Below are 22,275 nucleotides of genomic sequence, written 5' to 3'. Positions count from 1 at the left end.
TAATCATTGAAAGTTTTTGGTCCTTTGAAACTGAAATTCAATGAACTAAAAATGTTCAGATTCCAAATTTTGAACGTAATAAAAATTGAGTGTACACACATTATGTGGCTTCCTTTTAATATCAGGGAGCTTGCAAGATTTTACTGGTTTGAGAATCTTGGAACACCTAGATTTAAGAGTTAGATTCTTCACTACCTGAATTTAAGATCCAACATCTTGAGTAGACTAATCCAAAATCGGCTTAAATGGAGACGTGCCTTCTTCTCTAAGGAATCTATCAGAAAATAGAGTTGTTAAGAGAGATGGACACTGTTTTTCTCGGAGCGTGCAGCATCAGGATGCAGTATCATATTGCACAGAGGCTTATGTGGGAAGATGAAATCATACTAATTTTATGGGTACGATTCCAAAATTACAAAGTTAGAAAGAAAAGACCTTCCCACCCGTCCCGTCGATGAGAACTATTTAAAATGTGTAACTAAAACTTAAGTTTAAAACACAGGGATCTTTTACTAGTATTCCAGTAAATTCATTGACACTAAAGAGGACAAGAAAAAATAAATAATTTACAAATAAGCTGTTTTGCGTAAGCTCAAAAATAAGCTATTCCAAACTGGCCTAATTGGTATACTTTTGAAAGAGTTTATTTTAGTCCAATGAAAGTGGAGTTTTAGACAAGTTGTTCAGAAGTAACAAGTTCAATTCTAAATACTCACCTTGAGAGATGATTTTGACTAAAAATAATAGTAAAAGAGAAGTGTATTTTAGAACATAGATGGGTGATAAAAGAAGCTCCTTTCATACAAAGTCTAGTCAGAGTGGAAATAGACCAGGTTATCGATCCGATGGATCGATAATGGTGGAAATATTATTCATCAATTTGAATAGTACTACGGTTTCATATAAAGGACTGAACCTTACCAAAATCACAAATTTGTCAAAACAGAATGAAGATGAAGAAAGTTCAAAATTGTGGTATTTAAATAATAATTTAGGTCTCATTTTGTAAAATCATGTAATATGGTACAGTCAGACCATATCCCTTAACAAAATTTCAAACCCCGTGATGTAAGGAAGCATCTAGACACTCATGTTCATGGGATTCACAATCTTAATACATCTAATCAATCTAATATGTTGTTCAACATAGCCCACTGAGACTATATTCTCAAACACCTGTCTCAGTGGTGTTAGCTCAATTACTTAGCTTCAGAGTCATTTTAATGTTCATTGATGCTAACTCTGCTGCCAAATATCTAAATATATAAGGCATGGCAACTGTCTCCATGCCTTTACCGGTTTGGCAAGCATGACAAGCAACTTTACTTGGAGGTTTTCGTGGTGGTAGTCCAACAATCTGTCGAACCGGCAGCTTTTGAGGCTGGATGAATGTTGTCGTAAGCAGGCTTCCACAAATGGAACACACATCAGCAATGTGATAATCAGAACAGGTGTGCAGCCTATCATGCAAAAGATACGCGGCCCCGTGTGCTAGTAGAGAGTCGCGTTCCATTTCTCCAAATCGTACTCCTCCACCACGCTTTCGTCCTTTTACTGGCTGCCGGGTGACTGGATCAATAGGGCCAGTAGATCTAACCTGTAACAAACAAATCACTTGGTGTTAGCAACAAAAGTTAATACAGGATAATGTTTTACTGACAAAAGGTGTGGACCAGTGAATTGCACCGGAGGTAACCATACTTGACACTTTCATCGACAAATAAAATAAAAAATATATTAACAGTGGAGTGGCATATATATTTTGAAGAAGCTAAATTAACCCACCCAAATTGGCACCAGTGGAGTGGCATATATTATATAGGCTCAATTACATATTGGATCCCTTAAGTGGATGTTTTAGACGAAATTAACTCAAAATTTAATAAAAAGGACGAACTTAAGTTGACATAAGTAACATAAGGGACCAAATTGAAACTTTTAAAACATAGAGGGTCAACTTGAAACCTAAAATAAATATAAGGGACCAAATATGCAATTAACAAAACAAAACAAAACAAAACAAAACCAAAAAAAGCCATTTAACACAAACAATTCCCACTTTGAAAGCTTGAAATTTAAATTGCCAAATCAAAAGATTGATTTTTCTCTCAGATTCAGAAGAAAACATAAATATTGCGAAGTTAGGATTAAATAACAGAAAATTAGGATTAAATATTGCTAGTTTTATAGGAAGGAAAAACAGTGAATTTGCTCACTTGGTATTTGTCTGAAACCATGTGACGAAGCCGCTGATAATAAACAGGCCCAATAAATATCTCACATGTCAGTTCTGTTCCATAAACCCCGCTGTACAGAACCTCACATCCATGGTAATTAAATCCCTTCTCTTTTAACATAACACCAAGCTCATCAACAAGTGAAGCCGACTTGGATCCAGACTTCTCACCATCTGTCTTCACTGAACTACGAAATGGAGTTGCATCTTTATATTTTCCATGTAAACTACCTCCCTGCAAGAATAAATTATTATTCATGTAAACAATTTCCTAACCAGGGAAGTATGGTTAGAAACACAGACATAGCATACATAAATCCTTAATCATAATGAATTATGAAGATATCTATGTTTTGTTAAATCAGCATTATCAGAAATCATTGTGGCACCCTAATTCTGTTAGCACGAATTTAAAAAAACAGTTAAAAGGTGTAGGCTAGAAGTACCTAACAGACTGACACAATACATGTCCAACACTAGCATAGCATCAAAATGAAGTTTAAGGATGGTGCTTCAGAGTTCATACAGATAACTTTTGGAAATGGCTAGAAATAAGACCTCATTGTTGTTCCACTTCCAAATACCTCGTCAATTTTCCACTTCCCAAGTAGCTCAGATTCATTGAATAACAAGAATAGGTCCAATGATCCTAGGGAATCTAGATAGCATAATAACTAATTTTGTAAATTGCACTTGACAATTATTTTCCTCCTAATTCTTGTGTATGTAAATTAAGCATTCTGCTGGGACATAATTCACACAAGCATGTTCAGAAAAGATTTCGTCTTCATACTTTTCATATGACATTAGAGCTTCTGGTCTAGGGGAGGGGACACTGCTTCCGCAAGCAGTGTAATGAAATAACCTAACTGGGTATTAGGATCAGAGAAATTCGGAGGGAAATGTATTACTCATTTTAATAAGAAAAACAATATTTAATAAGAAAAAGAATTGTTTTTTTTTAACAAGCCAAAATAGAAAAAGAATTGTGTTATATTTACACGAGCTCTTTTGTCCTATATATAGAGCCGTGAGTACAGTTCTCAATAATCTAAGTACGGCTGTCTCTAACCCCTAGGATACAGCTGTCACTATCTGAGGTTGTTACAAAGATGATATACTTAAAGGAAAAAATACAATGAAGTAGGAATTAAGATAACAATATGTAGACAAAGAGAAAACCACACCAAAAGGTATTCCTTTATTATCTTGAGGAACCAAATTTGTCCACCACACCAAAAAAATACTTCTCACTCATTTGAGTCAAAAGTCTGTACTATCTTCATAGAAGTTTTCTTCTTCTTTTTTTTTTTTTGTTCATACACTAATGTTTTAGGGACCATCTTCTATTCAAAATGTCTTTGGGGTTCAATGCATGGTTGTTAACACGCAATCTAACTCCTGTGATCGTACGACCTCACATGTTTCTCTTCATACCGCCGGAGCGGTTCGAAACTCGTTAGATTGGCCAGAGCAGTGAAAGCGCACAGGAAGAGCATGAAATCACAGGATCAGCGATCTATCACGGGTCATTTCGCACTGGGTTGATCAAGTTTCAACCCGTTTCGCAACGTCCCAACTCGGTTGCCCTGTTTCTAACCCAGTTGAAATTGCACTGCCCCGACCCGAAAACGGACTGTTTCAAATGGAAAACTGCTCTTTTTGCTTAAAAAATGACGGAGCTTTTGTGAACTTGTGGAATCAGTGGGTGTTAATTCAGATTCATCGAGCCTTGCATCCCTAACCCTAATTCATCAACTGTATCCCTAATTGCTTTAATGGTTGCTAATCATTCAATTGTATTCCCTAGTTCCATCTCTTCTATATATTCTCTTCATCTCTATGAACTATTCTCATATCTTTAACCTCTCAAAACTGTAGGGATGGCAATGGGTAGGGTATGGGTAGGGTACTATAGTACCCATCCCCATACCCGCGAATTGAAAAAATACCCGTACCCATCCCCATACCCGCGTGGGTAACAACTTTTGCCCCCGTCCCCATACCCTATGGGTACCTAGGTACCCATACCCGTACCCGTTACCCGCATTTTTACTAAAAATAAATTGATCAATTATAAAATATCATATAATTTTAATAGAGTTAAAAAAAATTCAAAGATTTTAATATTGACTAATGAAAATTATAAACAAAATTATTATTAACCTTATGTTAAAGTTCATATTTATGTTAAATATTTACATTATTTTTATATTATGTTATAAATAAATATTATTATTAAAAATATGTAATAGTTTAGTAGAGTTGTATTGTTTTAAATTGATTTACATATATTATAATATAATAATATAAATAAAATAAATAAATATATATTATGCGGGTATGGGGCGGGGTGGGTACTAAGGTACCCGTACCCGCACCCATACCCGTTCATTTTTGCGGGTAATTACCCATACCCGTGCCCGTACCCAAAATGCGGGTTTTTACCCTACCCGTTGTGGGTAATTTTTGCGGGTACCCTCTGGGTATGGGTCAAATTGCCATCCCTACAAAACTGCACTTGCTCATATTTGCAATTTTTCTTGCTTCCTTTCAAATTTTGTTTTTAGAAGTCTATTCAAGAAAAATTATGGTTTTTTTGTTTATGTTAAGGTTTTTATGTTTAAGACTAAGTTGTTTTAGGTTCTGGCGGTTATTTTTCTATGTTCCAGTTTTATGTTTAAGACTGTTTTTTTATGTTCTGGTTATATTTAAAAAAAAATGAAGTTTTTGTGTTTTGGTTATGTTTAAGATTAATGAAGTTTTTATGTTCTGGTTGGGTTTAAGAAAATTGAGTGTTTGATAAATTTGTGGGATCTTACAATCCTTGTTACGATCTACGCTTTTCCTATACCCCAACGATCTTTAGGGGGATCCCGATTTTGACAACCATGGTTCGATGGTTTGTCCATGTTCTTCGTAAATGGGAACTTAACCTTGGATCTCTAAAATGTATTTTTGCATGGTACCAGTACCACACTAAAAAAGATACCAATGTTATCATCCCCTTAAAAAAATAGTGACTCTAAAATTGGTATTCAAGAAAGGCTTTTTAAAGGTCAATCCTAAATCAACACACATTCAAGAGTCAAACCCAACTCCTTCAGATGAGGTAAAAAATTCTAATATTTTAGCATTACAGGAGATATGTCCAGCCTCTCAAAATAAAATAGAAACCCATCTTCCAAACCCTAAAATGAAACAAAAATCCAAACAGACGAACCTCGACTTCCTAATTGCCATAAAGTGTACCGTACAACCAGTCAACCACTATACCCCTCTTTCAAACTAACTCACCAACCCACAAAACTATCCTTGTAAACCCAAACACGGCATTATCAAGCATGCTTAGAAATGAACCGTGGATATAGATTTGAAGGCACCGGAGAAGAATAAAACATGGGAGCTAGTTATTTACCATAAGGAAACTCTAAAAGTTCCAAAGTGAAAGGAAGTTGGTCTAGAGGAGATAAAAGCTCTTGAGAAGAATAAAACTTAAAGCGTTATGACATTACCAGAGAAAACAATTCTACGGATTGGCAATTGGATTTCAATTTGAAGCACATTTAGATGTTTCGCTGGAAGGTACAAGACCTGCTTGGGGGCAAAGGTATTCTCTCAACTTATGTTTAGACCACTCAGAGACAGTGTTGCCATCACAAAAGAAATCACATACTCTTGTTGCCAACTTAGATCGGCCACTAAACCAGTTTGATTTGAGGAATACCTTCATCAATTGTTACTTACATGAAGATGTATACATGAATAGTCCTCCAGGATTTGAAAACAAATTTGGTTCAAATGTGTAAAATACAAAAGCCACTCTATGGTCTTGGATTCAAACAATTTTTAATGACTTAATTTGAAAAGTTGACCCAATCATTAAAAGGACAAGGTTACACTCAAGGGACAACACCTATTATATTTTTGCATATATGAACAGTAATGTACTACAAAATAAAATATGAAAGTATTTACTTCATTACTCTCTACAAATTGTAGTACCTTAGCAGCAACAGATTCCAAAAGCATAGCAATCGTCATCCTAGAAGGAAATGCATGAGGATTTATAATAAGATCTGGGCGCATCCCCGTATTTCCAGAAAATGGCATGTCAATATCTGGCCACAACTGAGAGCAAACACCTTTCTGCCCATGTCTACTGCTAAATTTATCACCAATTATAGGGTTTCGAGGGTATCGAAAGCGTATATTAGCCTGCTCCAAAAATTAAATGCATAAGCTAACACTTAACAGAACAAACTTAATAAAAAGTTAAAGAGATCTACAAGCTCAATAAATAAATAAAACCATATCAAACTAAATAATAAGTTAAAGAGAATTACAAGCCCAATAAATAAATAAGAAACTATGATTGGTATGCTAGAATTAACACAAATACGACATTTATGGTAGTACAAGATTAGGTTATATATTAAATAAGGTAGTGTCAATCAGTGTCTTTACTCTCTAATTCAGTATGTATGTCAAATAACTGATTATCCCAAAAGCTTAAGCTGTTAGGATAGAGCCACATCAATGGTTTTATATTATTTCTAACACGCCCCCTCACGCAAGAGCCCACTTGGGTTTGAAGCGTGGATAATGCATAGGCCCACCTAGAGCACTTAGTCATAGAGGCTCTGATACCATGTCAAATAACCGATTATCCCAAAAACTTAAGCTGTTAGGATAGAGCCACATCAATGGTTTTATATTATTTCTAACAATGTATAAATATAACATAGGCCTAATGCGTAATAAATGAATTCCGTCATGTTTCTCTCTTTTCCTCTTCAACATGGTATCTAGTATCTACAATCAATCTAGAGCCTAAGAAGAGGCAACCATAATTTGTACTTAACCCGTGGATCCAATGTCAAAAAACTCATGTCTCCCTTTCGGTTTCCACTCTCCACTATCGTGTTCTTAGCATGTGATACCTCAACAATAGAACCACTGCTCACCAAGGCCTAAAATGTTATTTTTATGAATTACAATCAAAATCCCTTATTTATAGGGATAAGAATAAGATCCTAACTTATTAATTAATTAAAAGTATTTTAATTAAGGGTTAAATATGTTTTTGGTCCCTTCTCTTTTTTAAAATTTTTAAAATTGTTTAATTATACTTAAACTTTTAAATTTTTTAGTCATGTTTCTTTGCAAAACTTTTAAATTTTTTAAAATGAAAAGAATTTTTTTTTAATAAATTTTATAAATTTTAAAATGAAAAGAATTGAATATGAATTTTTAAAATTTCAAAAGATAAAGTTAAAAGTAACGAAAATCTCGACTTAAAAAACAAATTTTGAGTTCCTAAAATTGGTAATTTTATATGGAACAAAAACATATAACCCTTTAATTAAATGAGTTAATTAAAATACTAGGACCCTAAAATTGGATAAAGATGAGATTGTGTTAGGAACCCAGGAATTGGATTCCAAAGATAGAACAATTTTATTAAAGAAATAGGATAGAATAGGAGACTAACTAACTTCTCTCACAACTCATAACTACTTTAATGACTCTAATATCTATTATTTTATATCCTAACAGATTGTTAATGCTACTTCTCTATATATATAAGGAGGAAGTCACAAGGCTTCACTAGATCGATCAAAAGGCAGCCAAGCTCCCTCTCGTTTGCGACAAGCACCGCCGTTCTGTAGAGGCATCGGTTTATTCCGAGCTTGAGTGGTCAAAGTTAAAGTGTGCTGTAAGAGGTATTCCTAGAATCTTTTTGAGGTCTTTAACTTGTTATTCGGTTTGTGATTAATGATTAAATCAAGATCAACTTGCTGGGATTGTTTCGCTAAGAGAAGTTTTGAAAATCCCCAACACATAATACCCAGCTATTCAGTCCTTAGCCTATAGCCTATCAAAATCGAAAGGAACTCGGGCAAAATAAACAGGGAATCAACAGCAAAATGAAGTAAATGGCATCATTAATAAGACCAACCTATTCAATTATTTATTTTTTATGTAAAAAATTCATTAAACCACAGAAGAAAATTGTAGTGAATTTTTTCAACTGACCTTCTTTAGATGCTTCCCATTTTTGACGTCAACAGCAACAGAGTCAATATAAGCATCTTCAGTACCCTTTTTATTGAATAGATATGTTTTATTCGTTATTGCGTTGTAAGTGCTACAATAGGGTTCGCCTGGCCGTATTCTCTGAAAGATATACATTCAGACTTTTTGCAAAGAAATTCGTAAGTTGGGAGAGAAAAGAGAGAAGGGGATACAATGACAAACCTGACCAACATGTGGAAGCCCATCTGAATCAATTGCAGGACAAGATTTATCTTGGTTACTTTTTCGGAATGTTCTTGAAGCTTGTTCTGACCGACTACCTCGCTCTGCCAAGTCAACAGTTTCTGTCTGCCAAAACAATTGTAGAAGCAAGTTTAAATTTAGAATTTGGCAGTAAATATTTTCTGTAAATAACACCAACTATAAGAAAACTATGTACTGTCAAGGAATAGGAAAAAATAAAAGTACACATACATACATCATTGAATACATGACTAACCTAACTTCGTATATTGTCCAGGTTCATTGTACACAAAATTAGCTCAACCCAGGATCATTACACATACAATAATTTTTAAAAAAGCTATAAGAAACGTATGGCATACTCCTAAAAGTGATTTTTTAGAAAGAAAAAAACTATAACAGACAGACTCGAAATAATATAGCTCAATTCAGTGTTAAGGCGCAACATGGCTGAATCAGAAGAGGGTGTTGGGAAATAAAAAGTTAGGAAGAGACTGGCACTCCAGGAAAACTTTCCAAGAAATGGGGAGTAAACTCTTGTTAAGAAGTCACACATCGGTTGCGAGATGGCCTGAACATATAGTAATCCTCACCTTAGAAGCCGGTTTTGTAGGATTGAGTTAGGCCCAACTCTCAATTCTAAGATGGTATCAGAGCTTATGTAGATCCGCCCTAGTAAGGAATTAGGGGGAAATAGTGTTTCCGAACCGGGTAGCAAAATTGACCAGGTAAATTACACATTTAGGATTGCAAAAGCTGGGAAGTCTTGCAATAAAGATCAGTGATCCAAATTCAATAACACACAGACATGAACCAGCACGGATACCCTGCCAAAAATCATAGAAATGTACAACCCTACAAGGCTACAGGTAAAGATGTGATCTTGACAACAAATTCCAGATCCTTGGTAATGTTGTGGGATGATATTCAAACAATGCAAAAGCAGGTAGAAAACTTGGCAAAACAAATAACAACAAAGTTTCAATCAAAACAAAATTAAGTAAACAAATTGCTAAAACTTCAAAGTGAGTAGTGGCACAACAAAATCATGGCATATCACAATAAAGTGTCACACGAATCACGAATCATAAAAAATTAACTCCACTAAATTCAAATCTAGAAAGCTTAATCAGTTGTGTCGGATATCAAAACCTGATATATTTGTCCGTGAAACATTCCACGTTCCACAGATGACTTATTAAGAATCATGGCATCCTCCATATCATATCTGCATTTTTTGTTAACAAAAGGTGTTAAACATAGTACAAGGAAAGTTAAAACCACAGTTGCCCAATTATATTAATTACCCTGTATATGCCAGAACTGCAACTATAGCATTTGTGCCTGTTGGAAATTCATCAACATTGTATTTAGTATATGCACTTGTGCGAACAATGGGAGACTGAGGAGTCTGAAAATGTACCAAATATTGAACTTATTATAGTCGAAGAGTAGGAAATGTATAGGTTAGGCTCTATTAAATGCAAGAGATATAACTCCTAAAGAAAAATTACATTGGCTTTTTCCCAATTTGGTTTTGAATTCCAAAATACCAAACCTATATCGATCTGGAACAGAAGGTATGTGCAATATCAATCAAGCTGAATTGAACAAACCTGAAGATGATATAACTTCTGATCTGCACGAAGTTTAATCGTTTGTGAAGAAAATGCCATTGTTTGCTTTGCCATCTATATAGAAAACAAGCAACATAAAAATTTGCAACTGAAGAAGATATGGACCACGTACACAATTAAAAAGATTGTCGAACCTGACACTGGTACATATTTCGTGGGCTCTGATTATGATCTGACCATGGTGTAAGATTAGCAACTACACTTAGCATTCCTGTTGGATGGATTTCCTCATGAGTTGCAGGAAATGGACTTTTTCTTCCACCATTTCCACCATCAGGACATTGTATCTCCATATAAACCTGAAAAGAAACAAGTATCACATCAAAATTGAAAGATCCCCAGTAGAAAGTACTATTTTCCATAAAGATGCCTTTACATGATTATTTCTAATAAATTAGATGATGCACACAAAAATAATCTATATTTACCTGTTCAAATGGACCAATGAGTTCAATATTTTCATTTCCATTGGAAGGAATTGATATATTCCTCACTGGGCGAACAAATCTTGAAGCAGATGTGAAGAGGTAGAGGCCAGGATATTGTCCACCCATACTCAAAGGAACATATCCCACTTCCAAATCATTTGGAATCTGCATCACATGGCATGATATTTAAGTTAACATAAAAGAACAAATATATTAATAGGAAACAAAAGAAATCTTGGCATAAACAAACCACTGCAGAAGATGACACTTTCAGTTCTCGAAGGTGAGCAACAACTTTCTCAACCTCAGTGGAAGGGATAAAACCAACAATACAACCATCTAGAAGAACAGTAAGAACTTCTGGCGGGCCAGGTAAAAGTATCTTTGGCAATGATTGTGTCATTCCGGTCTCAATTAAAATGTTGAGGATAGACGTTTTAATTTTGTAATCAACTTTAAGATTTCCTTGAGAATCATAGAATGACGTAATTCCTGAAATAAAGAAGAGAGAAATAAAGAATGAACTAAGTTTAACAATGAACGAATGACATTTCTGATGAACATTGAACATTGTTTCTAGTCAATAAAAAATATGTAAGTAATTTGTGAAATAATACTTTAAGTTTTTCCCATACAAGGATAATTTAAGAGTACCATGTGCACCGTTGTTTATTTATTATATCTAACACCAAGCGTTATTTTATATGGAAGGACATGTCATGTTTGTTTACTAGATTACACCACTTCCAGCCCGTCTTCATTGTTGGAATAGGAGAAATGAAGAGGGAATCTGACTAAAGAAAAGCCAAGAATACACCATTTTCCCTTGTTTAGAATAGAGAATAATAAAAGGAATCCAACACAAAAATATCCTAGATTATGTGGTATCTTGTGAATTTACTATAACTAACGCTTGTTTCAGAAAAATAGTGAAGCATCTTAAAACATAATCCCTTTGTCCCATCTTTAAGTTGTTTCACACATATTAAGAAAAGTTGTATATAAATGAAAGAATGCAACAGTTTTATAAATTTATTCTTACTGACTATTGGATGTTTACTGTTGTCATAAATGCACAGGGGAGTATAATAACTTGAGAGTGATGTGCATAATATTAATTTGGGGGTAGAATTGAAATAAAATGATTAATGTCAATATGTTACATTAAAAACATATAAAGTGACACTTAAATATGAGTGGGATGACAATGTGCATCAAATGGCATAGTCCTTGTATAAAAGAGGATAATTACAATAAATACATATCAAACATAAACAAGAAATGGTGCCTAGGTTCTTGCTTTTTGTGGATAATATCATAGTCCTCAAAATAATTTTTCATCAATGTCCTGATTTTTTTTTTATTTTTACTAATCGTCTTTCTGATACAATTGTCACAAAATGCTTCATTATGAATGACTAAAGTAGGGTCACAAAAGGATTAACTTGGTGAAAAGCTTTGAGAAGAAGGACTAACATGGTGAGTGGTGAGACTAATTTGGCAACAGAAAACATGACAGAACTAATGTGACGACACACTTAACTTTGATGGTGCATTTTAGGAATTATCCTTTTTTCTATAAATTTTAAGAGTGTGAGACAAATGGAATAAAAAAAGAGGGCTTAAGAAGAATGACAACTTACTACAAGTGTGGGTCATATGATTTAATAATCCACAGGGCTCCCCATCAGGTGTGTGTACAGGGCATAAAAAACCCCAAGATCTATTCATAAAAAAAGAAAAAACCTTAAATAATAATATGTAATATACATGTATATTGTGACATGATTGTGTCATCAGCTGATTATGTAAAAATGTACTAACTCAGGCAATAGTTTCCGCACAGTTGTATTACGAGCTCCGGCAAATGCAGCACCTCGATGGACAGCACGAAAATGCGACAGGAATCGTAAAAAGTTTAACCGTTCAGCCATGATTGTAAATCCTGCCCTCTGAATAAGAAAAAGTAGTTCGTGAATATTTTACACAGGCATCAATTAAAAATAAAAAGAGATTTAAAACAAGGGCCGTGCTAACAGGGGGACTAGTTAAGGAACTAAAAGAAGTTTTATTTTGAAACCAACACTTTTATATTTTTAAAAATTTGACTACACAAATCCCAAGATATTTTTACTATCTTTGTTTCCTTAACTAGTGACCCGCCGCACTAGTTAGCATTTTCCTTAAAATATTAACCAACAATTCCTCACATAATTAACTTCGAATTTAAGTAATAGAGTTTGCTCAATATCAATTTTAGGCTAAAATGCAAGAAACTTCAATAAACTACAAGCCATTTTCAGAATATCTCCTTACAATAATAAAACTCAACTTGTCAAACTGCGCATGCCGAAGTAGGTACTTGAAATTTATTTATTTTTTTATACTGTAGTGAGCGATGAATTGGTATTTTATTCATTATTCAAATTATAACTAAAAGGTGGAAAATCAGATGCAAAGTAATTAATAATTTTACTAATGCATATATAACGGATTCTCCTAGACATATAGTCTTCCGTTCTAAAAATTTTGCTGGGTGAGAAACATACAGCACCAGTTTTCTAAGTATGAAGTATCCTATGGGTAACACTTCAAAAATAACCATGCATCATATGTAAATGATAATAGTCTTCGAAGAAAAATATAATCAGAAAACGGTGGTTGTAGATTAATGCAGGTGCCATACAGAATGTGTAAAGAAGTCTATCAACTTAGCGGATGGGAAGAATTTTGCTTAAAAAATGAAAGCATAAAAAACAAAGGCTAAAATGCACCTTTGGTCCCCATATTTTCAAAATAATTAAGTTATGGACCTCCTATTTTAAAAACCAGCCTTTTAGGGCTGTTTGATTCCCTTCTCAAAAACAGTTGTTTAGTTTCTAAAAACTAAAAAACTTGCCGTAAAAAAAAAACTAAAAACTTGATTGGTAATCCAATTTTACAACAGTGTTTTCAAAAACTGTTTTCTGTTTATCAATTTTTAAAACTAAAAAAGGAAAACAGGTTCAAGAAGTTTTGGTTTTCTCTTCTTAAAAACAGTTTTCTAAAACACTTTTATAAAACACATTAAAAACTAAAAACCAAAATTGTTTCAAACAGGCCCACTTAACTTTTTTCTGAATTTTAGTCCCTCGTCTCAGTTTTGGGTCATTTTTTACGATGTGGCCTATTCATTTATGACGCGGCGGCAGTGCTTTCAAGCACAGGGTGTTGAGCACGACAACAGAACATCTATAACAATATATAAAGAGGATAGGGGAGTTTGGGCTGGCTTTTTTTTGGTCCATTTTGCCCTTCACTAATTTGAAATAACATTTAACAATAATACCAACAATACCCTTGATTTTTTTAGTAGCAACAAATTTTTTTTATTAACAAACTCACAATAAGATAAGACATATCTTTTTTTTTTTTACATAAGTTAGACACAGGCAGGCGCGGAACGCGCTTGCCTGGCCCGCTAGTTAACAATAAATGCAATTAATAATCTGCACAAGTGAAGTGATAGAGCACTGATGTTTTACGGAAGAATAACAGTAATTTAATTACTGAACATAGAAATCACATAGGATCCAGAGACAGAATAACCATCCTATCTTCTGAAAATATCAATCCTATAGACACATACTAATACAGAAGTTATTTTCTAATCATAATTCATAACTGCCATTAAAATTCCAAATAACTGCTATTACACAGTTCTGTTACTAACCATAGCTTCCAACAGAAAGTTCTTTTAAATAGGTGGTCTGGCTCATTTATAAACCGATGGTTCAAACTTTTGAATCCCAAAATTAAAAATACAAAAGAACATCTAATTATATGCAATTAGGTAAGTGTAACCGTACAGCGATTAATATTTTATACCTACAAAATAGACAATTGACACCCAGAAAAAACAGACTGAGAAAAAATATTAACTTAGCACTGGCAAGTCCATACCTGATTCAGATCCAGACCTGTCTGTGTAGCCAATCTTCCAGTTTTCAACATGTTTTCAATTGTTAAACTGATTCCCGGTGCATGATTTTTTTCCAAAATTTTCCTAACTTGAAAACCTGCAATATCAAAGGGGGAAAATTTACATGTAGCAAGAGGTATCAATAGGAAGAATGTAATTATCATTTATGGTCAGAGTATTCTCGATTGTGTACAATAAACATTAACAGAAGTTAAGCAAAACAAAAATTTAAGCAGTTAGAACAAAATTAGATTGCAAAGAAATACGTAACAAGTTGAAAGAGCCAATAAATAACTACATACTGTCAGTGAAATCAAACTTCTCTCCTTTTTTATTAATCTCGTCCAGAACCATATATTTTCCTTTCGCCAGCCACTCTTCTAGTTTTTCCTATGATCCAAGTCAACAGATGCAAGAAATCAACAAACATATAAAACTAAGTAATAAAACCTCTGTTGTTTGTTAAAACAAACATAACTGAAAAGGTTTATACAATAACAATACAGTTCAATAAGCAGAAGATAACAAAAGCCTTACAAAGAAGTGGAGAACAGAGTATTCCATTTTTTATTCATAACTAACACTAAGGGGGAAAACATTAGATGACAGCATTACCCATAGTATTGGGTAACACATAGTGATATTGATGCCGGAACATGGCGGAAAACCAAAAAACCCGCCATCCTTCACAAATTGACTTGGTGGTTATAAAAAATTCCACAAATGCAATCCATGACCAATACTTGACAACACTGGTAACGCATCTAAGCATTTCAAATAAACACAAGTGATTATATCTCCAAGAGGACCAGGTGAGGATCGCCACAAAAATGTCATAAAAAAGGCCACCAAAAAATACAGGAAGTGCGGCCAAAAATCCGCACAAGGTGAGAAGGGGTCTATTTTGTTTTCATTCAATTTTTAGGGTGAAATGATCAAAAAGTCTAAAGAATAGAAAGGGAGCATGCGGCGTCCCCATGAGCTTAGCTCAGTTGGTAGGGACATCGCATTTTACATCCCGGACACCCCACTTATCCACCCACCACTTTAAAGGTGGAATTTCTAGCAACAAGCCTACATGACCATAAACTCCAAAAATTCCATAATTTTACAAGATCTTCACTGTTTGAGCTGCTACAGCCTGTATTTGGCCACTTTAAGTGGCACAACAACCGCTACTCAAAACCACGACGCGGTGGAGTTTGGTGTAGCAAAAAGGGGCCTCTGAGTGCACTATTGAATACACAGAACAAACCATTATGACTAACTACACTTTGGCCTGTCAAAATGAATAAGTTTTGGCAAATGTTGTGGAAGAGATGAAGGCAGCTGCAGCATTAGCAGAGACTGTGGTTAACAATTAGCAGTGTTAAGAAATGCAGCAGTAACTGTGGTTAACAAACACACAGGTGCTGACATTATTACTTCAAACATGGGTGGTTATTGAAAAGTGAGGAGGCCAAGTATAGTAATTGTGGAAAACTTAGCTGTTTTACTCTCTCCGAACTCATATATATAGGAAGAAATAACCAATTGCCCACTAAACTACCTACCGCTTTTCTTCATTTAAATTTTCATGAGAATTTGTTACATGAAAATATTGATTGAGGGCATTTTTGCAATGCTTACATGTATCATGGTCACGTTAATTAGAAGTTGCTTGTATTTAAGTCCGCCAAATATGACTTGTTTTTTTTGTTTAAATTTAAGTACGGAGGAAATATGTAACAAGGAACTTGACCAACTCAAAAAGGCATAACTGAGAGTTAATATTTAGAATTTGATAGCCCAATTCCATTCAAAATTTGAGTTCAAACCAAATTCCAAATGCTGACAATGAAGAAGCTTAGTCAAATGCCTTCAGAAGAGAGAACTGAGGCACTACACCATAACAGCTTGATACTGAACTATGGTTGAAATTAATCAGATTCACAATGTAGATGAAATGTTCTAACTACTACTGATAATACTAATAATATTTTTAAAATGGTTAAAAGCTATATACCTTAAGATAAATTGTGATCAGATGCCCAGGGAGTAAAATCTCTTGATTTTGCAAGCTATCAGGGTTATCCGGCACCGATGTATGATCTATAAGTGAAAAAAGTTTCTGCAACATGAATCTGTAGGGCATATGAAAGGGGGAGCCGAGATCAAATACTAGATTGTGGAAGAAAAAAAAATACATAGATCCTTTACCAAATATAATTTGGGCCCATAAGAAACAACATAGTTTGACTAATTAATTAAAATCATCACATATAAAAGGAAAGCAACAGACTAACATGAGCAGATTGAACTTGTCAAAATTGTTTTTGAGATGAACAAGTATGTAGTCGTTCAGAACAGCATCAGCGACCTAGAAAACAAAACAAGTCATGAAAGCACTAGTCAGAATTCAGAAATAAGGGCAAGCAAAACTCTCCCTCCAATCAAATTAATGCAAGTATAAATCGCAACATCCTTCCCAAGAGATGACTAGATATTGCTGCCTTCTCTATTTTGAAAAACTACACTCCCCTTCTTGAGATAAAATTGGGCACACTTTGGATTTATTTTAGTAACGCAAACTCTGGCAGTTTATATGATGATATGAAGTTTTGAATAACCATTGGCTTTGGGACTTCAAACTTCAAAGCAATCAAATTCTTTGCCACTAGGAGGCCCATTCACATTAAACAGTACTAAAGTGAAGCATATATTAATCTCTCAGGAGAAGTCAGAATGTAACTTTTTAAGAGGGGAGAGTGGTGAGACTTAATTTCCCAGGAGAGCTTAGTGTAATTCACCCTATATAAGACAATGATAAAATAAGACTTACAATATAATGGCTTTCATTTCTGAGTTCACGCATAATAGGTTGAAAATGCTCTCCTGAATTTCAAATAAAAAATGAGTACAAAAATATGCAAATTGATCAAGAAAACAAAGGAACTTCAAATAAAGTACCGATATATTGTAGACATTGAAGACGAGTGAAAAGAGACAAATCGTGAAGTTCGTCTAAGATTATTTGTGCCCTATCACCAATACGCGGGGTTCCGACAACACCCTTTCCCTTTTCATACTTTTCATTATAATAGCTTGTCAAATTTGCATAAATTTCTCGGTCAGTGGTGTCGATGAGGGCCTGTTACAAATGAACAGTAGCACCATGAGTAAATCTTTATTCAACCAAAGTTCAAAACCAAAATGGGAAAATTAAAGAGGTTGTTTAATAGAGTTAGCAATAATTACCTTCAAAAGAATGCCCACGGGAAGCATGTACTCTCTTCCTTGTACCCTGCAAAATGATATGATGAAACATCTGCATAAGCATGTACTCTTTTCTAGGGGTAAAATGGGGCATGGAAGAATATTTGGATTAGGTCTTTTACATAAACCAGACTTCTTACCAGAAACCAAGTCTTGCACTTCCATTACTAAGGTAATATAATTTTACCGTTAACGAGGTTTGATCAGCTCTCACACACCTGAAAAATTGAAATATAAAATCTGAAAAAAAGCATGAAGTATTCAAAATAGAGTGAAACATTATAGGAATCAATATGCTTAACATTTTGGACACAACATAAACTAATTTCTATAGGACATGAAGAACAAAACAGTTAAATTTCCATGTATATATATAAATTTAAATCTGAATGCAATATCTGTTTCAACAACCGCTCATCATCAAGTACAAGTACAACTATTTCTTCCAATTTTCGCATATTGGACAAATGAAACAGTATGCACAGGGTGTCCAATTAGATCAGTGTTATCAAAATTGCAGACAAATGGAATGCGATTTTTTGCCAACTGATTTGGTCAATTCATGATAGATGTGGCGCCATAGCATTTTATGGTGGAAATGGTGGCATAAAATAGCGGATTTTTTTCCTTCCACCATCCGCAATCAATAACACCAAATTCAAGGCATACAGCAGAGTTTGCATCCTGTATTTATACTAAATTCCAATTTTTTATCAGGGAATTATGATTAGGATTGGATAGAGTTTAACAAAAAAGAATGATTTGTTAGTCTGAAGTCTGAACTAATTACCTCCGTATCATGCTAAGCACTCTTTTGATTAATTGTACTACATCTTCAAAATTATAATTCAAATTTTTTTTATCAATGGAAAGAAATCAACATGGGGGTATCAGTGTACAGTAAGAAAAAGAAATTAACCACTAACAATCATCTAAGTTTCATAAGTGAAGAAAACCCAACTATTGGCTCACAGGCTGCATGTCCTGTTAAGTTTTTCTGAATATAACATCGACTCTTATTGAGTTCAAATAAAATTGAGAGAAACTGGAAACTCAAATGGAAGAAACGGTAAAATGAAAAACTAGCTACAACAAAAGAGAGAGCCTTAGCTATTTATAAAGCTAACCAAGCTAACCATCAAGCTGTAACTAACTGCAGTTATTACAACAAACTAATGAAAGAAAAGATGCAATGCATTAGTAAGTAGATTTGGGTTTAATGAAGTAGAACAATGTTTCATAACATGCAAATTAACAAGGTTTATTTATAACATCCATTGAAAACTATTGTTAATAGACCCGTTCAATACTTTATGCATACACATGCAACTAACAATGAGATGCAAGATTTCCCTATACCAAAATGGAGAAGTAAGCAAAAACCAAACTTCTTAGAAATACGTTTATCATCAGGGAAATATAATAATAGAAATCAATCCAAAAGCGCCTTTCGTCCATGGAATCATCAGATTTGGCTCCATAGCTCTCTTTATTAAATTCAAAGCCCTTTTCAACGTCATTTTAGCCACCAGAATGAGTGATCTTTTTTCTAATAGTAGGGAGTGACTTTAGGAGATTTACTGCAGACTCTGCTATAGCCTTAGTCTTTTTGCCACAATACAAAAAATTTAGTAAGACCCCACTAAGGGTAAGCTACATCCCTGGACGAGAACAATACAAAAGGGTGACATTCTATGGCATGCGCCTGACTAAATTGCCTTTCCTGAAAGACTAAAACGGTTGACCCTTTTGGTGTCATCACTACAAGGCATCTTCATAAACCTTATATATGTAAACATCCAAGTCACTATTATTGATGATACGAAAAGTAAAATAGCAGTGCCAGCAGACAGAACAAACCTTATTACAACTGCTTTATCAGTATATCCTTCCCGTCTGTCACTAAATGAACTTCGCACCGTACTCATCGGCTGCAACATTCAAGGAACCAGAAAGAAGATAAAAAATTGATGAGCAATGACAAGAGTTTTTTTAAATCCATTATTAGCCTCAGTAGTCAAGTTATATGTTCCTGGACTAGTAGAACAAATTTAAACTCTAGCAGAAACTAATCTAGGCATACAACTGCTGCGGTTCACTTACAGCAAAGTATTTTCATAAGACAAAAAGATTGCTTACATAATTCCGTTTTGGCATAATTATAGGTCGAATAAATCTCTCAAGGCCATTCAAGATGAAGTAACTGGAAAGGAACGGTGTGAGATAAAGCAACAGTCAGTCAACAAGTCAACTACATAAACAAAATAACTAGGCATTGAAATAAAGTAAGAAACTGAACAAGGAAATTGAATAAGGCTAATGCTAATGACGCTTATAAAACAAAAAAAATCATATATTTTTCCAATAGAACTATTGTGATGATTCAGCATTGATTCACTGATGGTAATCTATAATATTATCTAATCCAACATCATGCAGGAAGTTTAAGTGGCATAGACAGAGTCCAACAACATACCCGCCCATTTCCGTTGCCTCTTCCTTGTAGGACACAAGTTCCCGGGGACCCTTGCCTTTCAAGTTGCATAGCTTAGACTGCATTGGTAACAAAAATGAATAAAATATATTCATATATTTCAGAAGATAGATAATTATCAGCTAATATTATGCCACTTTTACTATGGTCCCAGCACTTTTACTTCATTACAACAAAAACAAGCCAGTACCACAAGAAATTAAGAATCAATTATAAGGATAAAAAATGCAAACAGATCATGAAGGTAAGCTTTATAAAGTAGTATTTTTTATCCCATATCACACTCAGAATTTCTCCCTTTCATTCACCCTACTTGAATCCTATAGGTGCATCACCCTCCCATCTTCTCATCACACCACTTCATTATACAGAATAATCTGGCATTTAAAATATATGGAAATATGTACTATTCAAATGCATACCTACAAATATATAAATTATCCATAAAAATTTAGTATACATGATGTGCAAAACAATATAATATGATCCAATAGTCGGAATGGAAACTTTGCATTATACAAACCTTTATTATGTAATGCAAGTATCTAATACTCACTACTAGTATCATCCAATTTAACTATAGATATAAGTGCATTCTCATAAGCCAAAAACTTCAAAACTAAATTTAAAATTACAAAGTAACAAACCTGCAGCATTATGGGAAAGTGCCCAAAATTAATATTTTCTCTTATTTGAGGCCCAATTTTCCCACCGTCATTATATTGAAAACACACATTTGCCGTGAACCTCCCTGTATATGAGATTTTTGCTTGTCTACACTGCTCAGAAAAAAAATACACAGCATAATCAAACACTGAAAAAAAAAAATCAAAAAACACCCAAATTCCAAAAACTTAACCATTAAAATTTGAAACTTGCCTCAAATGGATACAACCAACCGTGTGTTGTCCTCGCAATTCCATCCGTCTTCTGTGGCAGATGTATCTTCGGATTTTTCAACATAAGTAAGATCCAAGTTAAGAACAAACACTAACTCCATAAAAAATGTAACTAGAAACAAATTCTAAAGCTACAAACCCGCCTAGAAAAAATCAAGTTAAAAAAATAGCACTTAGAACATTAAAATAACACAATAAAAATGCATATTTGAAGCAGATTGAATCACTATTAATTAACTTCAACAACAAAAAAAAAAAGGATATTTGTAAGTTTTTGTGGCTTTGAAGGATGAGTAACTACAACAGGTTTGATATGGTCGAACATGGTTTCCAATCCAGCATCAATCATATGATCGAAAGATTCTATGTGTGGCTTGAAAAGCTCCTGTAGTGCATCTAAGTTCAAATCTTCAACCGAACCCGGTCGTTTAGTCGCCATCTTCGAAGCTCAATTTTGAGAGAAAGAGGAATTAGGGTTAAGTTGCAGAGTAATTGATTTTGAGGCAGTTCAGAGCTTGACGATGAAATTAACGAGTTTATAGTGTGTAGGGTTTAGGAAGGGTTTTAAAACTCGGTTTGGACCGGTCGATTTAATCCGGTCTGACTCGGTTCGTTAAAATAATCGGCGGACCGTATAGATTCAATACAGTGATAAGGGTTGTTGTTCTGCGCTGTAAAGAAAACTAGTCCGTATACTCGTACGATACACGGGACAAATTATAAATCAATGTAGAAATTTAAAAGTTCAAGATTGGTAAGTAAATACTACTTGATTGCAAAGAGCCAAATAAAAAAGTGAATAATTGTTCATAAAAATATTGATATAAATTAGGAGAATGTTAATATGTGCATGTTAAAAAAATAAATATAAAATAAATTCTTAAGTGTTTAAAAAAAATAAAATTAAACTTAAAAAAAAAATAGTGATCTTATCCAATTATTTATCTTAACTATCAATGCACACCCCTAAATTGAAGGTAGAATTAAAAAAAAAAAAAAAAAAACAATTAATGTTGCATTGAAAATTTAAAGTGACAATTTTTTAAAATAAATTTTCTGTTGCAGATGCAACAATTATCATGA

The 22,275-nt window shown here is 34.0% G+C and overlaps 1 protein-coding gene across 1 annotated transcript; it reads right to left on the bottom strand.

Annotated features, from left to right (window-relative positions):
- Positions 1-954: 954 nt before the first annotated feature.
- LOC123894581 (DNA-directed RNA polymerase I subunit 2) lies at positions 955-21,911 on the bottom strand. The gene is made up of 27 exons (XM_045944614.1): positions 21,457-21,911; positions 21,173-21,258; positions 20,941-21,072; positions 20,276-20,352; positions 19,939-20,002; positions 19,660-19,730; positions 17,940-18,017; positions 17,782-17,827; positions 17,494-17,674; positions 17,366-17,418; positions 16,830-16,903; positions 16,550-16,667; positions 14,847-14,934; positions 14,526-14,641; positions 12,408-12,535; positions 12,227-12,306; positions 10,834-11,075; positions 10,584-10,748; positions 10,290-10,454; positions 10,135-10,209; positions 9,826-9,929; positions 9,671-9,746; positions 8,498-8,623; positions 8,276-8,416; positions 6,242-6,454; positions 2,217-2,471; positions 955-1,597 (listed from the first exon to the last, which is right to left on the bottom strand). Exons 1-27 carry the CDS (start codon positions 21,629-21,631, stop codon positions 1,196-1,198), a joined length of 3,531 nt encoding a protein of 1,176 aa, XP_045800570.1. The 5' UTR covers positions 21,632-21,911; the 3' UTR covers positions 955-1,195.
- Between the last annotated feature and the right edge of the window lie 364 nt (positions 21,912-22,275).

Source organism: Trifolium pratense, linkage group LG7 (assembly GCF_020283565.1).
Source record: "Trifolium pratense cultivar HEN17-A07 linkage group LG7, ARS_RC_1.1, whole genome shotgun sequence".
In the NCBI taxonomy this organism is placed as follows: Eukaryota; Viridiplantae; Streptophyta; class Magnoliopsida; order Fabales; family Fabaceae; genus Trifolium; species Trifolium pratense.
The sequence above is the reverse complement of the archived record's forward strand: the minus strand, read 5'-3'. Positions and strand labels throughout refer to the sequence as shown.